The sequence below is a fragment of the Trichosurus vulpecula genome, chromosome 9 (assembly GCF_011100635.1).
Source record: "Trichosurus vulpecula isolate mTriVul1 chromosome 9, mTriVul1.pri, whole genome shotgun sequence".
Taxonomy (NCBI): domain Eukaryota; kingdom Metazoa; phylum Chordata; class Mammalia; order Diprotodontia; family Phalangeridae; genus Trichosurus; species Trichosurus vulpecula.
The window spans coordinates 203,258,670-203,280,177 of NC_050581.1; the positions used below are offsets into that span (position 1 = coordinate 203,258,670).

At 53.7% G+C, this 21,508-nt stretch overlaps 1 protein-coding gene and 1 long non-coding RNA gene across 2 annotated transcripts in view; both read right to left on the bottom strand.

The window, feature by feature from the left end:
- EEPD1 (endonuclease/exonuclease/phosphatase family domain containing 1) overlaps positions 1–3,445 on the bottom strand; it is a 63,916-nt gene extending 60,471 nt beyond the window's left edge. Inside the window, exons 1-2 of the mRNA XM_036738994.1 lie at positions 3,220–3,445; positions 1,379–2,438 (exon numbers count right to left, since the gene is read on the bottom strand). Coding sequence (XP_036594889.1) covers positions 1,379–2,253 — 875 coding nt within the window. The 5' untranslated portion in view covers positions 2,254–2,438; positions 3,220–3,445. The remainder of the gene's footprint in view (positions 1–1,378; positions 2,439–3,219) is intronic.
- A 2,364-nt stretch (positions 3,446–5,809) lies between these two features.
- LOC118830652 lies at positions 5,810–17,879 on the bottom strand. The gene is made up of 3 exons (XR_005009096.1): positions 17,796–17,879; positions 16,800–16,885; positions 5,810–6,045 (listed from the first exon to the last, which is right to left on the bottom strand). It is a non-coding gene; the product is annotated as an uncharacterized LOC118830652 (long non-coding RNA).
- Positions 17,880–21,508: the final 3,629 nt, after the last annotated feature.

Here is a 21,508-nt window from a genome sequence, read left to right on the forward strand (position 1 = left end):
GCCCAGTATTTAGCACGGTGCCTGGACCGCAGCACACACGTGAGAAATGCTTGTGGACCCCCAAGGAGGAGGCCCTGAGGCTCGGGTGCCACAGACCATAAGTAAACATGGCCGCATCTGTGCTGGCAGGGCTGGGGCTGGGCGGGAGGACCGCTGCATCTGTGCCATCCAGGCTGGGGCGGGGAGTCAGCTCTGCTCCTGAGGTTCACAGGACACCCAGAGTAGGGCACCTTGGGGTGATACTTTCTCATCAAAGGCCCCTGTGACTTGCTAACACCTGACTCATCTCTCTCAGGCCTGGGGTCACAGAACAGTAGTGGGGGAGCAATCTTTAGTTTTTCTTCAACCCCCGTGGGCTTGTCGGTTAAAAACTAAAACCCACCCAAGACTGACTGACTAGAGTGGTTTGACAGCAGCCCCCAGGTGTCTGCAGGCTTTATCCATGGGTATCTGACCTGCACAGCCAGGCCTGGGGAACAGTGAAAGTCTCCCTCCTGCCCCTGAATGCCAGCACTGGCAGCAGAGCAGACAGCACCTTCTCCCTCCTCAGCCCACAGGGTCTGGGCCATTGGGGCCTAACCTCAACCTGCACAACCAGGCCAGGCTGTTTGGCTGCAGCACACACAGAGATTCCCCACACTGCCGGCTAGATTCTTGTGGGCGGTGGGAAACCAATTTTAGGTTAAATAAGGAAGAGGAATGAGTCACTTTCTCTAGCTCAGTCGGAATCAGAGTGGGAAGGGACCCCAGTCACCTTAGACATCCCTACCCTTCCATCCCAACAGGTGGACATCCAGCCTCTGTTTGGAGACCTCCAAGGAGAGGGCACCCAGCCCCTCTGGGGGTGGCCCATTGCACTCTGGGATAGCATCCAGGTGACCACGGCTTCTTTTCCAGTCTTCCCCATCCCTGCCATTCTGTCCTCCAGGGTCTGCCTGCTCTCATCAGCCAAAGAGAGCAAGGCTGTTCAGGCCCCCCCAAGAGAGTCCTTCACATATGCCACCCACCCCCCCACCACCACTGCTGGCAGCCAGAGAAACCTCCCTTCAGTTCCCCCAACACATGTGGACACACATGTGCATTAACACATCCAGCCGCTCACAGTTAGATTCTAAAAAAATAAAGCCCAGAAAAAACCAGCCTTGTGCTTTCCCTGACACCTTGTTCCTGTGCTGGGGGCTGAGGGCCTCCAGGTGGGTGGCATCCATCTCATTGATGCTCTCAGGGGCTCAGGTCAGTGGCTGCAGCCTGTCTTTAGTCTGAGCTCTGTATCTGATGGAGCCGGGGACACCCACTTACCCAAAGCAGACCACACAATCCCAGAAGGCCTGTGATGGCAGGAACCCTCCCCCCTCCTCAGAGGAGCCCAGGCACTTACCTGTTCTCCAACAGAGTCATGCACACAACTTCTCGAACACCGGGGTTGTTGGCCTTTTCAATGGAACAGCCCTGCAGATTCCAGGTGGCCAGCCTCAGCACGGGCCAGCCATCCCGGGTCCCACCGAAAGCCTCAATGGACGGACGTGTAGAGATGAGCTGGGTCGGGCCTCCGGGGGGGAAGTCAAGGTCCTCGCTTTGGAGGCTCAGGGACGTGGGACTAGGGTGGGGCTTGGCAGTGAAATGCAAACCCCCATTGGTGTGTGTGGAGGGGGGCCGGGACCTCTCCGCGAACACTTGGGGTCGGATCTTGTCTAGGAAGCAGGAATTAATGCCGTCCAACCTAATGAGGTCCTCGACACTCTTGAAGGGCCCATGCTCCTGGCGGTAGTCCACTATGCCCAAGGCCATCTTCTCAGACACCCCTCGCAGGCTCATGAGCTGGGCTGGGGTGGCTGTGTTGATGTTAACTTTTGCAGTGGGGGGCGCTGTCGCCAAGTGGTACTGCTGGGGTTCTGAGTAGGGGTCCCGCCGCAAGGAGCTGGGCGAATGCTGAGCGGAGCTGCCCTTGCTGCTCACACAGATCTCGAACTTGACCTGCTCCAGCTTGGTGGCCCCCACCCCACTCACCAAGGCCAGGTCCTCCACCTTCTTGAAGCCACCGATGTACTCCCGGTATTCCACAATGCTGCGGGCCACCGGCCGGGTGACCCCAGGCAGCGTCATCAGCTCCTCCTCGGTGGCTGTGTTGATGTTGAGTCTTTCTTGGTTCACCAGGATGTTGCTGAAGTTGCAGGCGGCACTGAACTTGCGACTGTGAGAAAGGTCTGAGGGGTCCCTTGGGATGGAGCGGTGGCAGCCCAGGTTACCTCCCATTGTGGACCCTGCTACGGAGGGTTCCTTCCTGTTCTGTGAGGAGATGCTAGAGTGTGCACTCTGGGAAGGGCAGTATGAAACACTGGGGCAGGAGAAAGAACTCAGGAACCAAAAGACCTGGCAGGGCTGAGAGTTGGGCCTGGTGGAAGGAGCCCATCCAGTGTGGGGTGGAAAGGAGAGGCTGCCTGAAACGTCAATAAACAAACCCTTATTAGGAGCGTGCCAGGGGCTGCCCAGCCATCACACCCAAGCCCTCTGCCTTCCAGCCCTGGGCCAGAAATCTGAGCTCAGTTCACCTCTCCTTGCGGGGTCCCCCAGCAGGACAGAGAGAGAAGGGGCAGCTCCAGGTGGGGGCCCGGTTGAGGCAGGGAGATGGAAGGGGGCCACACATGTACTCCACATGCACACGCACATACATGCAGAGGCACAGGCACTCAGGGTCAATACAATGTAAACAGCTGCCCAAAACACTCAGGGAGTGACACAGTGACACACAGGGATGTGCCCAAGGCCACATCCACCCAAGCCCATGGACACCCACAGGTAGAACCACTCCCCCAGACTCACCCAGGCAAACATGCACATGGACAGCACATGCAGACACACGCATACACACAGTCAGACATACAAAGCACACACAAACAAGCACACGCAGCTACGTGCAAACAAACGCACAGGACAGACATACACACGCCGTGACACACACAGGCACAGACCCACAAACACACTGTCACTCTTAGAGACACACAGAAACCCTCAAACACACACAAACACTGACACACGGATCCCGCAGCACTTCCAGGCGCACATTCCGCCCCCTCCACACCCCCTCCCCACCCCCTCCCCGCCTCCACTCTCAGTCCTGGGCCGGCCCCCTCCCCCAGCCCGGCTGGCCGGACTCAGGAGCCGATCCCTACCCCCGTCCGCCCCGCCCCGCCCCTCACCCCGCGTCCTCCGGACACCCACCTCTCGGGGCCGCCGCGGCACTGACCCCGCTGGGCTCGGACTCCTGCAGCCCGAGTACAGCCACCTCTCTGCTGAGCTCCCCGTGCCCGCCGCCGTGCCTGCCCCGCTCGCAGAGGCAACAGCAGCAAAGTCCGGCGGCCGGCTGGGCTCCTGCCTCCCCTTCCTACGGCTCCCTCCTCCCCCTGCTCTCCCTCCTCCCCCTCCTCGCTCCGCGCCCGGAGTCCCCGGAGCCCCCGCAGAGGCGTCCGGCGCCGGGAGCCCGAGGCCAGCCCTGCTCCTGTCTGCGTCACTGCCCGGCCCAGTCCTGGCCCCGACGCCGGCCCCCGGCCCGCCCCCAGCCCCGCCCCCGCCGTGCCTCCGGGCTCCGGAGGGCGGGGTCACGGTCACGGTCACAGTCACGGTCATGTCCTGAGCGGGCAGCGTGTGCCCGGCCGCCCACGCCTGGCCGAGGGACCCCCGGGAGCCGAGCAGCAGAGACTTGGGAGCTGCCGAGGGCCCCACCCCCACCCCGGAGCGCCCAGCTCTGGAGTCTGGGGCCGGACGAGGGGTGGGGGGCGAGGAGAGGCGCACCCACGACCCATTCACAGCCTCCCCCGCCCCCCCAGTTGCATGCTCTGACCTCCCCCCGCTCCCCGCCTGGACCCCAGCCAAGCCTCTCCAACTTGGCAGGACCCGGCAGAGCAGAGAGATGCCGAGCCGAGAGGGGTCTCTTGCTGCTGCCCCTCCTCTCCCCCTTCTCCCTCTCCTCCCCCTCCTCCATCCTCCTCCCTTCCTTCTCTCCCTCCTCCTCCCCCCTTCCCCCTGCTTTCCCCCTTCTTCCTTCTTTCCCCCTCCTCCTCCCATTCTCCCCCTCCTTCATCCTCCTCCCCCATCTCTCCTCTCCACCATTTCCCCCCTTCCTTCTCCTTTCCCCCTCTTCCTCCCCTTCCTCAGACGCTTCCAGTCTGAGCCCCTTATTTTAAAGAGGAGAAAAATGAAGCCCAGAAACATTCAGACTTGCTCAGAGTCACACAACTATCCATTCAGGATCTGAACCTGTGACCCTGATTCCGTGGCCTCTGCTTGAGACATTTCCTAATTGAAACTTTCTGTTCCCCAGACACAGCAGCTCCTAGGTCATCTCCCACCTCCAGGCCTTTGCAGGACCGGTCCCTGGGCCTGGAATGTTCTTCCTCTCCACCTGCACTTCAGTTCCCTTGGCTTTTTCAAAGGTCATTCTGCTTCAAGCCGGGAAATGATTTTGTTTCTAATCTTTATGACTCAACAACCTGTGAGCAGATAAGCTCCATGAGGGCAGGTCAGCCTCCTTCTGGGGTTCCTGGCCCCAGGGCTGAGCACAGCATCTGACTTGTAGTAAACGTTCCGACAATGCTTGTTGACTGAATCAATGAAGGAAGTCCAAGGTGTCCTTCAGGCGCCTGGGGAGACTTGGGGGTGGGGTGGGAACACCCCCGGGGGAAGGAGGGCCCCGGAAGGGGCGCTTGTGTGGGTGAGGCCGAGACCGCTGCTTGCCCCTGCCTGGCCCCAAGTCCAGCCTAGGACTGATGGTCACTGTCCTTTGGGGGATGTCCATCCCCCCTCCCTGAGGTGATCGCACACTTCAGGACTCCTCCTGGAGCGGCTCCTGTCCTTTTAGGACCCTGGCTGAGGCTAGAGAGCCATGCTGTGCAGTGCCTGAAGCATAGTAGTTTAATGAATGTTTACTGAATGATTAGAGATAAGAGACGGCACCTCCTCTCCACCAGCAGATGATGTATGCACGATAATCCTTAGCATTCCTTTACAAGCTTGCAAAGTGCTTCACATATATTTATCTCCGTTGAACCCTCCCTGTTAGGTAGATGCTATTCTTAGCCCTGAGGATGAGAAAGATTAAGTGGCTGGTCCAGGGTCATCCAGCTAGCTAGCTTCTGCTGTAGGATTTGAACTCAGGTCTCCCTTCGTCCCAAGTACAGCATTACCCACTGCGCCACCGAACTGCCAAATGCATATATTAGCGGGAGCTTCCCCTCCTCACCTCCAGTTACTTTTTTTAAACTACAGGTTTTTTTTTTCATCTAATGCAAAGACACTTTCCACTTCCCCCCTACCGCACCCCTCCACAGGAAGAAAAAAGATACAACCCTTGTACCAAACATGCACAGTCTAGCAAGCTGAATTCCTACACCGGCCATGTCCAGAAAAAAAAGAGAGGTCTCCATCTGTGCTCCCTCCAGGAGGTGGGCAGCTGGCGTCATCCCAAGACCGCTGGAGTAGTGGGGGAGGTTATTGTGTGGATCAGAGTTCTCCAGTCTGTCAGTTGTTTGCAACATTGTTGCTACTGTGTGACTGACTCCCTGGTTCTGCTCACTTCCGTCTGCATCAGTTCGTGCGGGCCCTTCCCTGTCTCCTCCTTTCTCACAGGGGGATAATATTCCATCCCACCCCATTCACTGACCATCGCTGTTCAGCCGTTTCCCCACAGATGCTGCCCCCCTTCCTGGTTTCCAGTTTTTTCTGTTGAAAAAAGCATTCAATCAATATTGACATACAGACGAGGACAGGAGATCTTTGGTCTCTTTGGAACAGACTTAGGAGCCGCATAGCTGGGTCAAAGGACATGCACAGTTTAATGACATTTGGGGCACTGCTCCATGTTGCTGTCCAAAACAGCCAGGCCAGTTCACAGCACCACCAACATCTCATCCAGGTACCCTGAGCTGGACTTCGGGGAAGGAAGGCCCTTGGGGCAGGCGTGCCTCATATCTCCTTCCAAATCGTGGACAGAAGAGGATGGATATTTGACGTGCACGTCAAATGAGATGATCTAGGTATAGCACTTCAGACCTTTAAGGGATATGCATTATTTGCTATTGTTATCACATACGTCAAAATCAGTTCTTCCTAAAATATAAAACAGCTGTATTCCCTGCTAAAAGGGCAGAGGATGGTGGTGCAGAAAGAAAAAGAAAAATGAATGAAAAGCAGTGAGTCAGGGTAGCCCACAAGTCAGAATCAAGACCTCAGGGTTGGAAGGGGGTGGCCTTTTAACCCAGGTACCAGGGAGCTGAGAGGGAGCCCACTCCTCCCCCTCCAGAGGCAGCCCAGCCCACTTTTGGATTGCTTTGAAGAATAGAAGTCTTATCTTGCAATCAGAAGGAGTGGCAAGGCTTTCCTTTCTTCCCATATCAGAAGCACTACTGTTGGGCAGTATATACAGCTTTAGAAAGCTGTATATACTGCCCAACTGTAGTGCTTCTGATTGGCTCACTAGCTTCGTCTTCAGAGATCTCTAAACAAGTCTAGAGGCACCCATCTGCCTCCTCAAATTATCTTATAGTCACTTCTCTGGGCAATATCCTCCTAATTGGCCTCCTTGCTTCCAATGACTGCCCTCTCCACTCGGGCCTCCCCACAGCTGCCAAAGGGATTTTCCTACAAAATAGCTTGGACCATTGGCTCCCTAGGGACCCTCTTTGGCATTTAAGGCTGGTTATACCCTGGCCCAACCTGCCTTGCTGTTGTTCCCCACACACAACACGCCATCTCCTCTCTCCACACCTTTGCTCAGGCCATCCTGTTTCTACCTTTTGGAATCTCTTGTTCCCTTCAAAATGTAGGTAAGATGTAGCCAGCCACCAAAGACCCCAGATGGTTTCCTTTGCCTCTATATTCCCAGGGCTGAGGACAGTGCCTGGGACCAAGAAGTTAATAAGTTTGTTGAGCTGAATTAAACCAAACCGAAATCTTCCCTTGCCTTCCTTCAGTACCCAGATCAGGGGGCACTGCCTCCAGGCAGCCTTCCCAGTGCCTCTGTCCCTACCCACCTTAGGCAGCACAAATCCTTGTCGATGAGATTGCATTCTCTTTGAGGGCAGGCACCCAGAAATCAAACACACCTCACCTACTGTGCTTCCCCGCCCTCAGGGAGCTTACTATCAAAGCCATGAACACAGAACTCTAGTTGGAACGGGAGGGAGGCCCAGAAGGAGCAGACTAGGAGGGAAACATGGGGGAGCATGGAACTGTTTGGAGGAGGAGGTGTTTGCCGTCTGTGCAGGGCAGAGGACTCAGGAAGAAGACAGTGTCCTTGGGTAGTGGCTTCAGGATATGGCCCAGTGGGACAGTCACTGCTTCTGCCATGGCACAGCCTGGAAGGAGCCCCTTGGTCAGGGCACCCCAAAGTCCATTGATGCCGCTGACCTCTTATTGCAAATCCAAGAGCAAAGAGCAGAGGGGAAGGGGGAGGAAAGAAGGAATGTGGGGAGGGGGATGGGGAGGAAGGGCAAACGCCCCATTCACTCCCATGCTGAGCTCCCCCTCTCTAGCCACTCAAGCTCAGCCAGACCACTAACCTTGACCCTGACCCAAAAGTTCATGCAGCTTCCAAATTCTACTATATCCAAAAGGTCAGGATGGCCACACAGGATGAACACTGAAAGCGGGAGCTGCTCTCCCCAAGCACCCCACCTTCCTGGTGCCCCAGTGCACTCTGATGGAGCAGGCCCTAGGGTTGGCCAAACTGGTCATGCCCATGGCCTGCCCAGGACATTCCTGGAGGGCCTGTGCCGGCCATCCCAAGCCAGGGACCTTGCAGCCCCCAGCCTCGCCACACCCAGGCAGGAATTCCCCATTCCTCAGCCTTGACTCCACAGTCCTACGATGTGTTACATCATGTGAGTGATGCAGAAGGACAGAAGAACTCAGTTCGTCCACCCAGGCTGGGCCCCTGCCAATGCTGCCTCCACAGGTAGCCAAGGGAGCCCAGCCTCCTGCTGGCCTGCTAGATGGGGAGGATGCTGGAGGCCAGAGCTGGAGGCCTCAGACAGCTGTCCCGTGGGGCTGGAGCAGTGTATTGTTTCTGGAACCTCAACTTAGGGCCTTCTGCCGTCAGGGCAGAGTCTCCCCGGTCTTGGGTCTCCTCTGCACCCCCATCCCTCCTGTCTCCTGCAGCTTGTGCTGGTTACAAGCCCTCCCCTCCCCTCCCCATCCCCAGGGTTTGTGATGAAATCAAAGGCAGGTGTTTGCCTAGGGTGGGGGACATGGCTTCTCTGTCCGTCCTCTCAGGTCAGCGGAGAAGTTACCTCCTGGAAGAGGGCCGTGGCTCCATTGGTACAGATAGCAGCCCTCCACACCTGCTCAGCTGGACATTGCTGTGCACATCCCACCTCGAACTTCAGGGGAGACCTGCCCAACACACAGGTGGGGGGGCAGGGCGGGGAAGCAGCTGTCTTTGGTTTTCTGGGCATAGCCTGGAGCCCAGTGAAATGCCCAGGATGTCTAGAAACTTCCTTTGCTCTCACTACCTGACTACCCTCCCTCCATGTCCCCTCCTGTTATCACACAGCTAGCGCCTGTCCTTGGTGCTGCTGCTGCTGCTCCTGAGCAATGCCGCATTGGGGAAAGCTGGCAGCCTGGTCCTGCATTGGGACAGAAGCAGAGGGCAGGAGGAATGTCAAATGCAGGGACATCCGAGGCTCCTCCTCAAGGGCTGGCAGCCGCCTCTGGAGCCTCATTTTACAGAGGAGGAGACTAAGACCAGGAAGGAGAAGGGATTTGCCCAAGGGGACACAGTCAACACATCCAGGTCTTCTACTGCAGAACCAGGGCTCTTTCCTTGAAGAAAAAAAGTTTTTATAACCTTGACAGTCATCGAGAAACAAGAACATTTCCCCATAACAAGGACAGAAACAGGACTGCTCAGGAAGCCATACATCCAGCACACATCAAACTGTACATGGCCATGCCACTGCTCATCTGGGTCCCTTTCTGAACTTCAGCTGCTTCTTCTGGGTGTTTTTAAACGGTTTGCTGACTCTCTTCTTTCCTTTTTTGCTTCATTATCACTCCCTCCACCACTGCTCCCCACAAAACCGCCCCCCCCCAAATATAAACCTCCCTTGTAACGAACAGTCAGGCAAAGCCAATTGGTGTTGTATTGGCTTGAATTCTGCCCCTTCATTCTGTCCCCTCCCTGCCTCATCCTCGAAGCAGCAGATGTCATAATGGTGAAGACGATGGCATTTACACGCTGCTTTAAATTGTGCAAAGTACTTCACAAATATTCCATTCTACCCCCACAACAACCCTGGGAATGAGGTGCAGTTGTCTGTCATCCCCATTTTACAGTTCAGGAAACTGAGACACAAAGTAGTTATATGACTCGTCCAGGTTCACACAGATAGGGAGTATCAAAGTCTGCATTTGAACTCAGGTCTTCCTGACACCAGATCCAGCATTCTGTCCACTGTGCCACCTAGAGAACTGCCTTTTTTCTCTAGGTCATGAGCTCATCTGAGCACATGATGTGAAATGTTGATCTAATCCCAGTCCCTTCCAGACTGCTTTCTGATTTTCCCAGCACTTGTTGTCTTATAGTGAGTCTTTACCCCAGAAGTTTGTGTCCTCACTGGTCAATGTGCTCCTGTGCCCAGTTGCTTCTGAGTCAGGTTTACTCAATCTGTTCTTCTCATCAACTTTAACCAGCACTACATGATTTGTTTTGTGGCAGAGTTAGTGGTCTGGTCCCGGTCAGCCCCTTTCCTTCCCCCTTCTGGTCCTGATCTCACCTGAAATTCGAGACCCTTTGTACCCCCCTGAAGACTTTCACCATAACTGAGCCTGGCTCTGGGAGGTAGCCCCTTGGTGACTGCGTGGTCCGGCACTGAATCTATAAATGACTTAAGGAGAATCGTGGCCCTTCAGTATGAGTTCTGTGTGACAGGCCTCCCTCTCCCTCAGTTATTCAGGGCCTTTTTGGCCAGTGGGCTCCATCGAATTGGGAATCTCAGGCTGGTCTATGGATTCCTTCTAACGCAGTGGTCACAGGAAGTGGCCAAGGGCTCTGAGGTTAGCAAAACACTTCATGGAGCTTCTCTGACCACCCCCCAACACACACACCTTCTGAACTAGGTCCCAGCTGGTCCTTGTTTTACACTGAGATCTCCCAGGCTAGTCCAGTCTGCACATAGCAGAGGCAGGGAGTCTTCCCCAGAACTCAGCAACTCCCCAGTCAGCACCGAATGCCTCACCCGGCAGCTCACCGGCTCATGGCCCCTAACCAACAGTTCCTAACTTTGTGTCCCAGACTTCTTGGCAGCCTGTTTGGTGAAGCCCGGGAACTCCTTCTCAGAATAAGGTTTTTAAATAATTCAGGGAAGTGCTAAATTCATTAGAAATTTTTCTCCTATCCAAGTCCATGAAATCCCTGAAATTTATCCACGGACCCACTGGGTACCTAAGATTAAGAACGCCTTCTCACAGAACAAGATGCCCCTCCCAGGATAAGCTCATCCCCTCAATCCTTGATTGACAGCCCTAGCTGTAGCCCCACCCCTCCCAGCCTCCCAGGCCCCAGGAGGAGGTGTAACCTCCTCGGAGGCAGGGACTGTTTGTCTATCCAGCACTTTGCACATAGTAGGCACTTGGTAAATGTTTTTTGAAGAAACTGAGTCTCAGGCAGGGTAAGCTCCTTGATTTGCCCAGGATCAATCATAATTACCCCTGGCAACCTGAAGGCTTAGAATTGTCCGCTCTTTGTTTGACCCTCGCAGCCACCCTGGGAGGTAGGTGCTGTTCTTACCTCCATTTACAGATAAGGAAACTGAGGCAGGTGGAGATTAAAGGGTCATATACCAATAATTTGAACTCAGGTCTGAGGCAATAATCAAACTCTGGACAGTTCTGGCCACGGCACGGTCACTGTTGAATGTGGAAACGTTTTTTGTCACCTCCATCTGTCCATTTGGGGACAATGAGGGCTGACTGGGGCCCTTTTCTCCTCCAGGGAAGGGGGAGCCCTCTCAGCCAGGCAAGCCTCACTATTGCCTATCCTTCCTCCCAGAGGCAGCCCCTGAGACTATGGGGACAGTCACCAGAGTAGGTGGGGCAATGGGCCTGGAGGAAGTCATGCCCAGCCTTCCCTGGCCTAGCTCTTCCAGGAAAAGACAACTTCCAGTCTCAGAGGCTTTGGCTGTTCATGGCCCACCCGTCAGGCTTATTCCTAAAGCCTTGACACTGACCCCGGAAGGGTGGCTGAAAAGGAGAGGACAGGACAGACCCAGGAGCGGCCATATGCTGGGGGCAGCTGACTGCCTGCTGCAAGCTTCTCCTCCAAACCTCACCCTTCTCTGGCTCCTGCTTCCAGTTTCTTCGAGGCCCTGCCGGATCAGTGGAGTCTCTGGCCTGGTGGCCAAACCTCTCTTGGCTGAGCCCTGCTCACACTGCGAGGCTGCCTTTGCCCTCCTTGGAGCCAGCCCAGCTCCTCGTGGCCTCCTCTAAAACATGGTTTCCCAGAACTGGTCCGTTACGACACCAGAAGACGGTGGGTTAAGATACTGTCCAACTTCAGAATTCTGCCGGGGTCCCAGAAGACTCCTGGCAAGGCATGCTACCCACCTCCACAGGGACAGTGGCTGACTCCAGGCCAGGAATGAAACACCCATGTGGGGGGTATGGTCACAGTGGGAATGGGTGTGGCCTGGACCGTCCGTTTTTGTTGCAAAGCTTGTTTTCAGGCACTTCCTCCGAGGACCCTCAAAGGTGGAGCCTAGGAATTTTGGCTTCTCAGCAGCCCAGATAGCAGCTTTCTTCCCAAGTGTCTTAGCAGTCCTGCGCGCACCCTCTGTTACCCTCCTTAGTGTCTCCCAGTGAGCTCAGCAAAGGCAAAGTTCTCTGGGAATGAGCCTTACCCACAGGCCCCAAGCCTTAGACTAAAAGTTAATGGCCAAGGCCAGACCCTACCCACACTCCCAGCTTTAGCCGTACCTTCCTCACTTCCGGTGGGCCTTGCTAAATTAAGGACTAGGCTCTGGGCTAGACTGAGGATGTGGCCCCCAGCTCCAGACTGTCTCTGAGGAAATTCTCAGGGGACTATTGGGGATTATACATTAACTCTTTAAAAGTGCAAATCATGCTTTACACTTTATCGGGAATTATCACAAGCCAGGCTTTTCTCCTGCAGCTTGCTGAGTTCTGCGGTTCAGATGCCAGGAAGTGGGAAATAAAGCGGGAATCTGGGAAGGGAAGGCAGAGAACTGTCTCAGAGCCCCTGGCCTGAGAGGGAGCATGGACATACAGCTTCAGGGTGCTGCCTGGCCTGCCGCTGCCAGCTGGCCTTAGCCGGTGAGCCCTGACACATAGTAGGCACTACCAACTACAGTGTAACCCCGTTCATATCTGTTAGGCTTCCTAATGGCCCAAGTTCCACCAAGAATTCTCCATTTTAACCTTCACTTCTCATTTAGAATAACAATACCATCTTACATCTGTCAGGCCGTTGTGTGTAGGCCAGGCCTTTCCCAGTCCCCCAGAAGCTAGTGCCTCCCCTATGGTCCTGAAAAGCTGCTGGGTCTTTTTACCTGGGCCCAGTATGGGCTAGGGTGGGGGTGGGGGCCTTTGTTTCTTGGTGCCTCTACCTCCCCCATGCCCAGCCCAGAGCCGTCCAAAGGCCCAGGGCCTGTCCGAAGATCCAGGGCCCCGTCCCCAGTTCTCAGAATGGGATGGAAAAGACCCGGAGAGCTGGGAAGGGGTCCAAGGATCAGAGGAGCCTCCCATATCAAGGGCTATTCTGCCCCCAACTCAGGGTCCAGGGGCAGGCGCCAGAGCAGGGCGACCACCCAGACTCTGCTCAGAGCGAGCCCGGTATGCCGTCAGCATCCATCCATTCCCCGGTTTGGGAATAATTGAGGACATGCTGTGTGTGAGAATATTGGGGCAGCTGGAAGAAGACTCTCCTTGCTGGGAGGTGCTCAGGAGATGCCCGTCAGGAACTGGCTGGGGACCGGACCCCAGTACCCCATCCTTCCACATCTTAGATGTAGGACTGGGCGGGGTGGCTGACACCCTCATTTTACAGATAGAGAAAACTGGGCCAGAGAAGTGACTTGTCCAAGGCAACCTGGCTAGTCAGTGGCAGAGCCAGACTAGGAACTGGCTTCTTCTGCTGGCTCCATCCGCCAGCCAGCTGCAGCCCCACAGGCATGTGGAAGAAGACAGGCAAGCTGCTGGCCACTCCTCCTGCCCCCTCCATGTGGCCCAGATAAGGATCTAGCTCCTGCCTGACAACCACCCCCCCACCGGCCCTGCCCCATGATGGCACCCAGTTCAGTCAGCCTTTCCATGCCAGCTGGGGGACTCTGTCTTATATCTCTTGGCATCGGGAGGCACTCCACCTCACACAGCTTGGGCTGATGCCTCTGCAAAGCCTGGTACAGTGGAGATAAGGCCTGGGACTTTGTCGTCTGACTCAGTAACATTGACAAACACCGGGCTGTGGATAACAGAGGCAAAGGTGGATGGGTGGGAGCCCCGCTCACCCCCTCGGGAGGAAGCAGATGAGGGCCAGGAATAGAACAGGCTCCAGGGTCCTCTTGCTCTCCCTTGGGGGGCACCTGGCCTGGGCATCCAGGCTCTCTTCTCACCCTCATCAATAGGGCAGCAGACAGTACTGAGCCACCCTCCACCCAGCCTCAGGGCAGGGTACACCTTCATTCCAAGGGATTGAGGCAGAGAATATGGGCTCAAATCCTGCCACCAACTGCTATCTGGCCTTGGGCAAGTGTGAGCTCTGTGTTATGGAAAGCACAGTGACTTAGGAATTGGAAGAGCTACAAGTGAGCTGCCACACCTCTGCCACCGATCTGGAGGCCTGGGGACAATTGCTCCGTTTCTCTGGGCCTCAGTTTCCTCACTTGTAAAGTGAGGGGCTTAGGTTCAGCTTGGCATCTATGATCCTGGGAATCCCTCCTGCCCACCTGAAAGGAAGGGTTCCCTTCGGACAATGGTCTGAGGGCCTCCCTCATTCAACCTAAGTCAGAACCTGGAGAAAATAGGTGTTGGCAATGCCCCCCAGCCGGTCAGGAGGGTGTTTCTGGGGCCCTGGCACTGCCAGCATGCCTTCCAAGCCCTTCACCATCCTAGCTCCTCCAGCCCCATCAGCCTCGCCTCCACTGCCTCCTCCTCCTCCTCCTCTCCTCCTCCTCAGGCCACTCCACCCCCCAGCCCTGTCAGCCTCCTCCAAATGGCCCCTTCCAGTACCAAGGCTATTTATTCAGCGCTTCATTTCTAGACTGTTGCAGAAGCATTAATTTAGGCTCCACATTGGGATGAACTTTCCAGCTGTGCCTGGAATGGCCTTTCCGTCCTCTCCTCAGCCCTCGGTTTCTGGCTGCAACCCTGAGCTCCAGACTGTTCTTGCCGGGGACTGCCCCCAGCTTCTGGCTCTCCCTCCACCACCTGGCATTTTTTAAGCTGTCATGTTAAAATGTAAGCTCCCCAAGGGTAAGGACCACTCGCTCTTGCCCTTGCGTCCCCACTGCCTGGCACAGAACAGGGGCTTCATTAATGCTTGTGCTGGGGCAATGGACCGGTGCCCTCCTGTCTAGGATGGCTCACAAGTAAAGGTCCTAACCCCTCTTGCCCTTTGAAAAGCCACCGGACAGCTGATGCCACCTCGTGCCTGGCCTGAAGGTCACCGGCACATTTCCTTTTCCGTTCTTGAGGGCACCATGGAGCGCGTGCTCATCCTTCACGACTTTCAGAGGGCTCCTTGGATTTGGGTCTATGCTGGAGAATCCCCCCCACCCCTTCTGGATAGAACAAGCTTGGAGGGGAGGGGGAGGGGAGATGGCTGCCCTGAGTGGTCTGGCAGAGGGACCTGTTGGACTGTCCAGTTCTCCCTGCCCAGCATTGGCACATGTTGGCACGGCCTGTGGGCCCAGGACATCGACACCACAACGCCTTGAAGATCTTCACAGGAAGACAGTCCAGAGAGCTGCCATGGTGGGGAGGAGGCCTATGGCACGGGGAAACAGGGCAGGGACCTGACTGTAAGAAACTGAGGCCATACCAGACAGGAAATGATTGGCGCATGCCCCTTCTCTATGCAGTAGGCACCCCCCCTCCAGTATATCTGTATTGGAAACAAGGACTGAACAGTGCAGGAGCACCATGGTTCTCTGGGATCATTGGGGTGCACCCTCAACAGCCCCTGAACCCCACACCTTTGTGTACTTGGCTGTGAGTGGAGGTCACGCTTGCCTGCACCTGGCACAAAGAAGGAAAGAGAGGATGGGCCTGGGAACGGTGTCGGCTCCTCTTAGATGAAGGAGCCTTTCCTGGCGTTTACCTGGTATTTACTTTGTACAAAAGTACAAAGGTCCCTCCCTTCCCTGCGACCCTCGGAGAGACATATTCAGCAGCTGCTCCCCTGGCTGGGATTTATCCCTCAGAAATCAGGGCCTAGTTTATTGTTCTTGAGTGTTCTGACTTAAGTGAAAATGTGAAGAATCCAAATTAGACTTCCAAGTGTGTCCTGCCACATGTCTGAGGTCAGGCCGCCCCTCCCTACTGGGGAGGGTTCCCAGAGCCACCATCTTGGACAAGGACTAGACTGTGCCAGAATTTCCTTTTGTCCTGAGATCCCATGACTCTCCCTCCTCTCGGGGACACGACCAGCCCGGGGAAGATCCTGCTTTTCCCCAGCTGTCCCCACCTTCCCTCCCCACTGATGCCATGGGCTTCTTCCTTCTCGAACCTTGTCCAGGTTCTCACTGTATCTCTTGGGGGAAAGAAGCATGCCAAGTACTTTCTAGGAGTCCCAGAATTTCAGAGTCAGAAGAGGCCTCTGGGAGCATCTGGGCCAGGCCAGGACTGAACAAGAATCCCCCCAACAGCATCCCAGCAAGCCTTGGATGACCCCCAGGGATGGGGAGTTCACTCCCTGCCAAGGCAGCCCACTTTGCTGTGGGACAACTCAGATCATCAGGGCCCTCTTTCTGACCTCCAGCTCGATCTGTTCTCCTTGAAGCTGCCCTTCATTGCTCTTGGTTTGGCCAAATTAGATAGCTCAGGGACCTTCCTGAGGTTTCTCCCCTCCAGGCTCTGCAGCCTATATGAGTCCTTCAAGCAGATGATGAGAGCTCAAGGCCCTTCCCCCAAGCTGGTCTGGACACTCCAGTTGATCCCCATGATTCTTAAACTGTGACCCAGAACCAAGCCTTCTCCAAACAGATCAATTCCGTGATGACTTAAGGGCAAGGCCAAGGATCCATTGGCCCTGGGTGGAGTCTGGTTCACTTGGGACTGGATCTTATCCCTAAGGTCTAGGGCAGGCAGATGCCAGGGATTATCTGGCAAGAATCAGTTGAGGACTGTAAGAACTGGAAGTTTCCAGCATAGAAGGTTCTAGAGAAGGTGGGGGGCACACTGAGAAGAAGGAGCTGCTGTGCCTAGGGCAGAGATAGCCAGCCATTCCTCTGTATCTCAGAGAAGCCCCCAAACCACTTGGCTTTTCCATACAAGCACACCCTTGGGTCTTTTCTCAGCTGAGCCCAGGGGCCATCAGGGCAGTGGTCCTGATATAGGACCCAGGAGGGTGGGCAGGGACTCAGGCAGGATGCTACAGGATGAGAAGGAAGTGAATTTAGAGAGAAAATCCCATAAGGCCCCTGCGCACATAGTGAATTGATCCATCATGGCCCCAGGAACCAAGCCAATCCTAGGAGTGGAGGCAGATGTCCTCTTCTAGACTCTGAAGCCCTCCCATCATGAGTAAGTAACTGAAAGTCTTCTCTTATCAGTGAAACTTAAAGTATTCTCACCTCTTAAGACTGGAGGATTCCCTCTTCAGTATTTAGCCACTAGGCAGGACCTCGTGTATGGGGAGGGGCAGGTGGACAGAGCCATCCTGGAAGAAAGGTTAAACTCTTTCAAGCCGCACTGACCTGTCACAGCCTAGGTCAGACATCCACTCTCACCACCTGGATGGTTCTAAGGCCCCATGCCCTGTCTTGCTCTACCGGGCCATGTGAAACCCCTCTTCTCAAAAAACTCCTACATCCTCCAACTTTTCATCCAACACCTTCCACCTCCTCTCTTTATATGAATTTCAGCTCTCCTTTGAGGAAATCACATCCCTTTCCATGTGCTAAGTGTTGGGAATGCAATTAATTTAAAGAAAGAAAGTCCCTGCCCTCAAGGAGCTAATGGGGTGGGGGTGGGGGTGGACAACACACAAAAGGAATCAGGAAAACTGGGGGAGGGAGAGCCCAGAGAGAGAAGAGACCTGGGGAATGCCCCTGGAGTTGAAGCCAGGAAAGGTAGCAGATGCAGAGTGGCGTGAGCCCATAAGTCCCGTTTCTTCCCTCTAAAAAGGAATGCATTGGGGGGAGGAGTTTGGGGATCCACCCTCCAGCTCTCCAATAACAGGGAAGAGGAGGCTGAGGAAGGCGGTGTCAGTCAAAGGCCATGGGGATGAGATTAGAGGTGGGCTTCGCCTGGGTGGAGGACACAGGAAGGAGTAGGTTGCCTTGCTCCTTCTTCTGCCCTCTTGGTCATCCCCCAAAGCTCCATCCTGAGACTTCTTTTCTTATCTCTCTAATTGATCCCATGGATTCAATTATCATCTTCATTCATATAATTCTCAAATCCGTAGAGCATCGGTCAATCAGCATTTATCAAGTGTGTACTGCATGCCAGGCTCAAAGAATGGAATAAGATCCCAAGCAGATCTCTAGAGCTCCTGACTGCACTCCATCTCCCAACTCAGGGCGTTTTCACCTGCTGTTCCCCCTCCCTGGAATGCCTTCCTTCCTCACCTGTGTCTTCCAGCTGTTCTGACTTCCTTCATGTTAAAATTTCACCGTCTCCCGGGAGCCTTTCCCAGTCGCCTTTAATGCTCGACTTCCCTCTGTTGACTAGGCTCCATTATCTCGATTAGAGCTTGTTTGCATGTTGTCTCCCCCATCAGACTGTGAGCAGGGATGGCTTTATTCAGTAGATGCTGAAGGTGCTTGTCGATTTAACTTGACCAGCTGCCTCCTGGATAGCTCCACTTCGATGTCCCACAAGCATCCTGAACTCCTCATGTACTAAGCCAAACTCAGCAGACTTCCCCCAAGCCCCTCCCTCCTCCAAATGTCCCTCTTTCTTTGGACAATCCTCTTTTCAATCAATTGATAGATCAGTCAGTGAGAACCTGTAAGTCCCAATACATTCCAGGCACTGTGTTAAGCCCCGAGGCCACAAAAACAAAGTGAAAATGGTCCCTGCCTCCAGGAAGGAGCTTGTCATCTGGCTGGGAGACACAAAACACACACTTATAGATGAATATCCAAAGTAAATACAAAACAGATGAAAAGTGATTAGTTTTAGTCAGTCATGTTCTCAGCCTTCTCCCTCAACTCCTATATCTGGTCATTTGTAGTCCATTCTGGTCCATGCTACAGCGCCTCATCTGGGCTACATCCCTAACTTGTGCTACTATTCATGAGTTGGGTCCCCAAAAGGTGGCTGCTACCTCTGGTTCTAGGGGCAACCCCATGGAGCTGCACTTTCAACACTGTAGCTCAAGGGTCCCCACCAGTGTGCTTACCATTAACAATCAGCCAGAAGATACGGTTAGCTCTTAGCAAAGGCATTTTACTCAGATGGCAAGATTAGCAGTTAAAAAATATTCTCCGCCCCTGATATAAAGCTGGGGCACATTTTCCTACTTAGTGGCCATAAGGTGCCCATAAACTCAAACTCAGAATAGAAATTCAGAATAGTGAGTCACATGTGCAGGAAACACACGTAACCAAAGCACTTCATAACACCAGAACTTCTGAGCCTCAATGTCATTTCTTGGTAAGGTCTTCACTAAGTTCCCATGGAGTGTGGCATCCTGTGAAATATAGGCTGCTCTTCTGGGCTTGCTCCTTACCAGGCATGACATCTCTGCTGGGCCAAGCTGGGTTCCTGTGATCTGCCCTATTTGCAAAGTCTGACTCCCTTTTCTGCTGCTAGAAGTCAAACCCCTTGGAGCTGCTTCCTTCCTTAGTGACTGCCTCTATGTGTCCTGCTCCATTTGGAGGTTGTAAGTCTCTGCTCCCCACTGTATGCAGTGTTTTCCTTTGGTCCAGGAGCTCAGTGACTGATTGGTAGGAAAGAGAAAAAAATTTCTTCTTTTGCTCCTGTAGGCATCTTCCACACAGGCAGCTCCCTCCTTGAAATTTCTCTCATTCTCAAACTGCTAAAATTAGTTCAGGGCTCAGCTATTTCAGCCCCCTATGGAGAATGGCTAATTTGTTTGTTAAGCCAACCACGTTGTTCCCTTCTTGATTTGTTCACACCTCACAAAGGAATCACTGAATGTTACATTCTAAGGCATTAAACCCCCTCACAGTGGCTGCATTCTGTGGCTCGCAGCCCCATCCTTTACACTACTTATATACCATCTCTCAGTCTCCTTTCATCTCAACCCTAGCTCAGGTCTGTAGCACTCGTAGCTTGCACTGCTGTGATAGAGCCTCCTAACTGGTCTCCCTGACTCCCATCGCTCCCCATTCCAATCCCTCCTTGACAAGAACATCCAGGTGGACATTCTTCAGATGCAGATCTGGCCGGGTCACCCTCCTACTCAAGCACCTTCAGTGGCTCCCCATGGTAGGGCAGCTGTGATCCAGAACTGGTTCTGGCACTTCATGCTCCAGATGGGAGCATGTGTCATTGGATCATCTGACTGTTAACGAAAGGAGGGTGATTCAGCTGTGACCCAGAAGGGATGCTTAGCAAGGACATAACTTCCTGCTTCAGTGTTGGCTATGCTGGGGAGCTGCCACCATTCCTGCCTCTCCATGGGCATCTTATTTCTGCCCTCTATAGAGGAAGGCATTGGGAGGAATTTGGTACTCTGCCCTCCCCTAGGGTAGAGGAGGGTGAGGGAGGAGGATACAATCAGAGTTAGCCCATGTTGATGAGATTAGAAGTGGTTGAATTTATTGCCGATCCCTCCCTCTCCTCCCCAAACTACTTTTTTATATGTTTTGTATTTATTTATGTTTGTATGTGTTGTTCTACCTCACCCCTTAGTAGAATGCAGGCTCCCCTAGAGCCCAACACAACACCTAGGACATAAGCAATACTGAATGAATGAATGAATGATTTGGTCATATGATTCACAGACTTCTCTCTAGCCCATCCCTTGTTGGACACCTTCCTTGGGCACTTCAATATCCATATCACAGCTACTTTAACAACATACTCATCAGTACCCATAGATTTAATGACCACCTCCATGCTGATGATGCTCAAATAGACCTTTCATGCTCCAATCTCTGCTGGCCTCCAATCTCACATCTCTTCCCACCATCTCAAACTGGATGTCTAGTAGCATTCTTAAACTCAATATGCCCAAAACAGAACTCATTGTCTTTTCCCAAAGCCCTCCCCAACACCCATCCTCCCTATTTCTGTAAAGAGCAATGCCCTCTTCCCATACCCCCCAGGCTCACAACCTATGAGTCATCCCCAACTCCTCGCTATCTCTCCCTCCCATATCTAATGTGGTGCCAAGGCCTGTGGCTTTTATCTCTGAACCCTCCAATATGCCCCCTTCTCTCCTCTTCCGGGCCCTCATCACCTCATGCATGGACTATGGCAGTGAGTGCCGGGGCCGGGGGTGGGGGTTCTTCCTGTGTCCCCGCTCCACCACCAAAGTGATCTTCCTGATGCACACATCAGACCAGGTCACCCCTCTCTATCAATAAACTCCAGTGGTTCCCTCTCCCCTCCAGGACCTAATACAAAATGCTCTGTTTGGCCTCCAAAGCCCTTCATCACCTGCCCCCTTTTACCTTTCCAATCTTCCCATACCTCACTCCTCCAGTGACACCAGCCCCCCGGATGTTCCATAAACTTCATCTCTCAGCTCTGGGCATTTCCCCTGAATCTCCTTCATGCCTGGAATACTCTCCCTCCTCTGCTCTGACTACTGATCTTCCAGCTTTCTTTAAGTTCCAACTAAAATCCTGCCTTCCATAGGAGGCCTCCCCCACCCTCTCTTAATTCCAGTGCCTTCCCTCTGTTAGTTATTTCCTGCCTGTCCTGTCCATAGTTTACATGTATTTGTTTACTTGTTGTCTCCTCCTTTAGATTGTGAGCCCCTTGAGGACAGGGACTATCTTGCTTTTTTGTATCCCCAGTGCTTTGAACAGTGGCTAGAACATAGTAGGTGTTTAATAAATGTTTGTTGATTAACTCACTCACTCTGTTATGCATAGTTTGTTTTTCTTTTTTAGGAAATAATTTCCAAAACTTCCTTACTTTGTATTTTTTTTTTGTTTTTTGTATTTTCTATCTTGTTTTTCCAACTCATTTATGGTATGACCTTTTGCATTTGAGTTATATATCCATTTGGATCTCATCTAAGTACATGGTGTGAGATACTGGGCTGTACTTAATTTCTGCTTTACATGGAGCTCATTTCCTCCACCACAAATTTATGTTGCAAAACTTCTGCTTGACCTTCACGGTTGGCAAGCCCTTCACT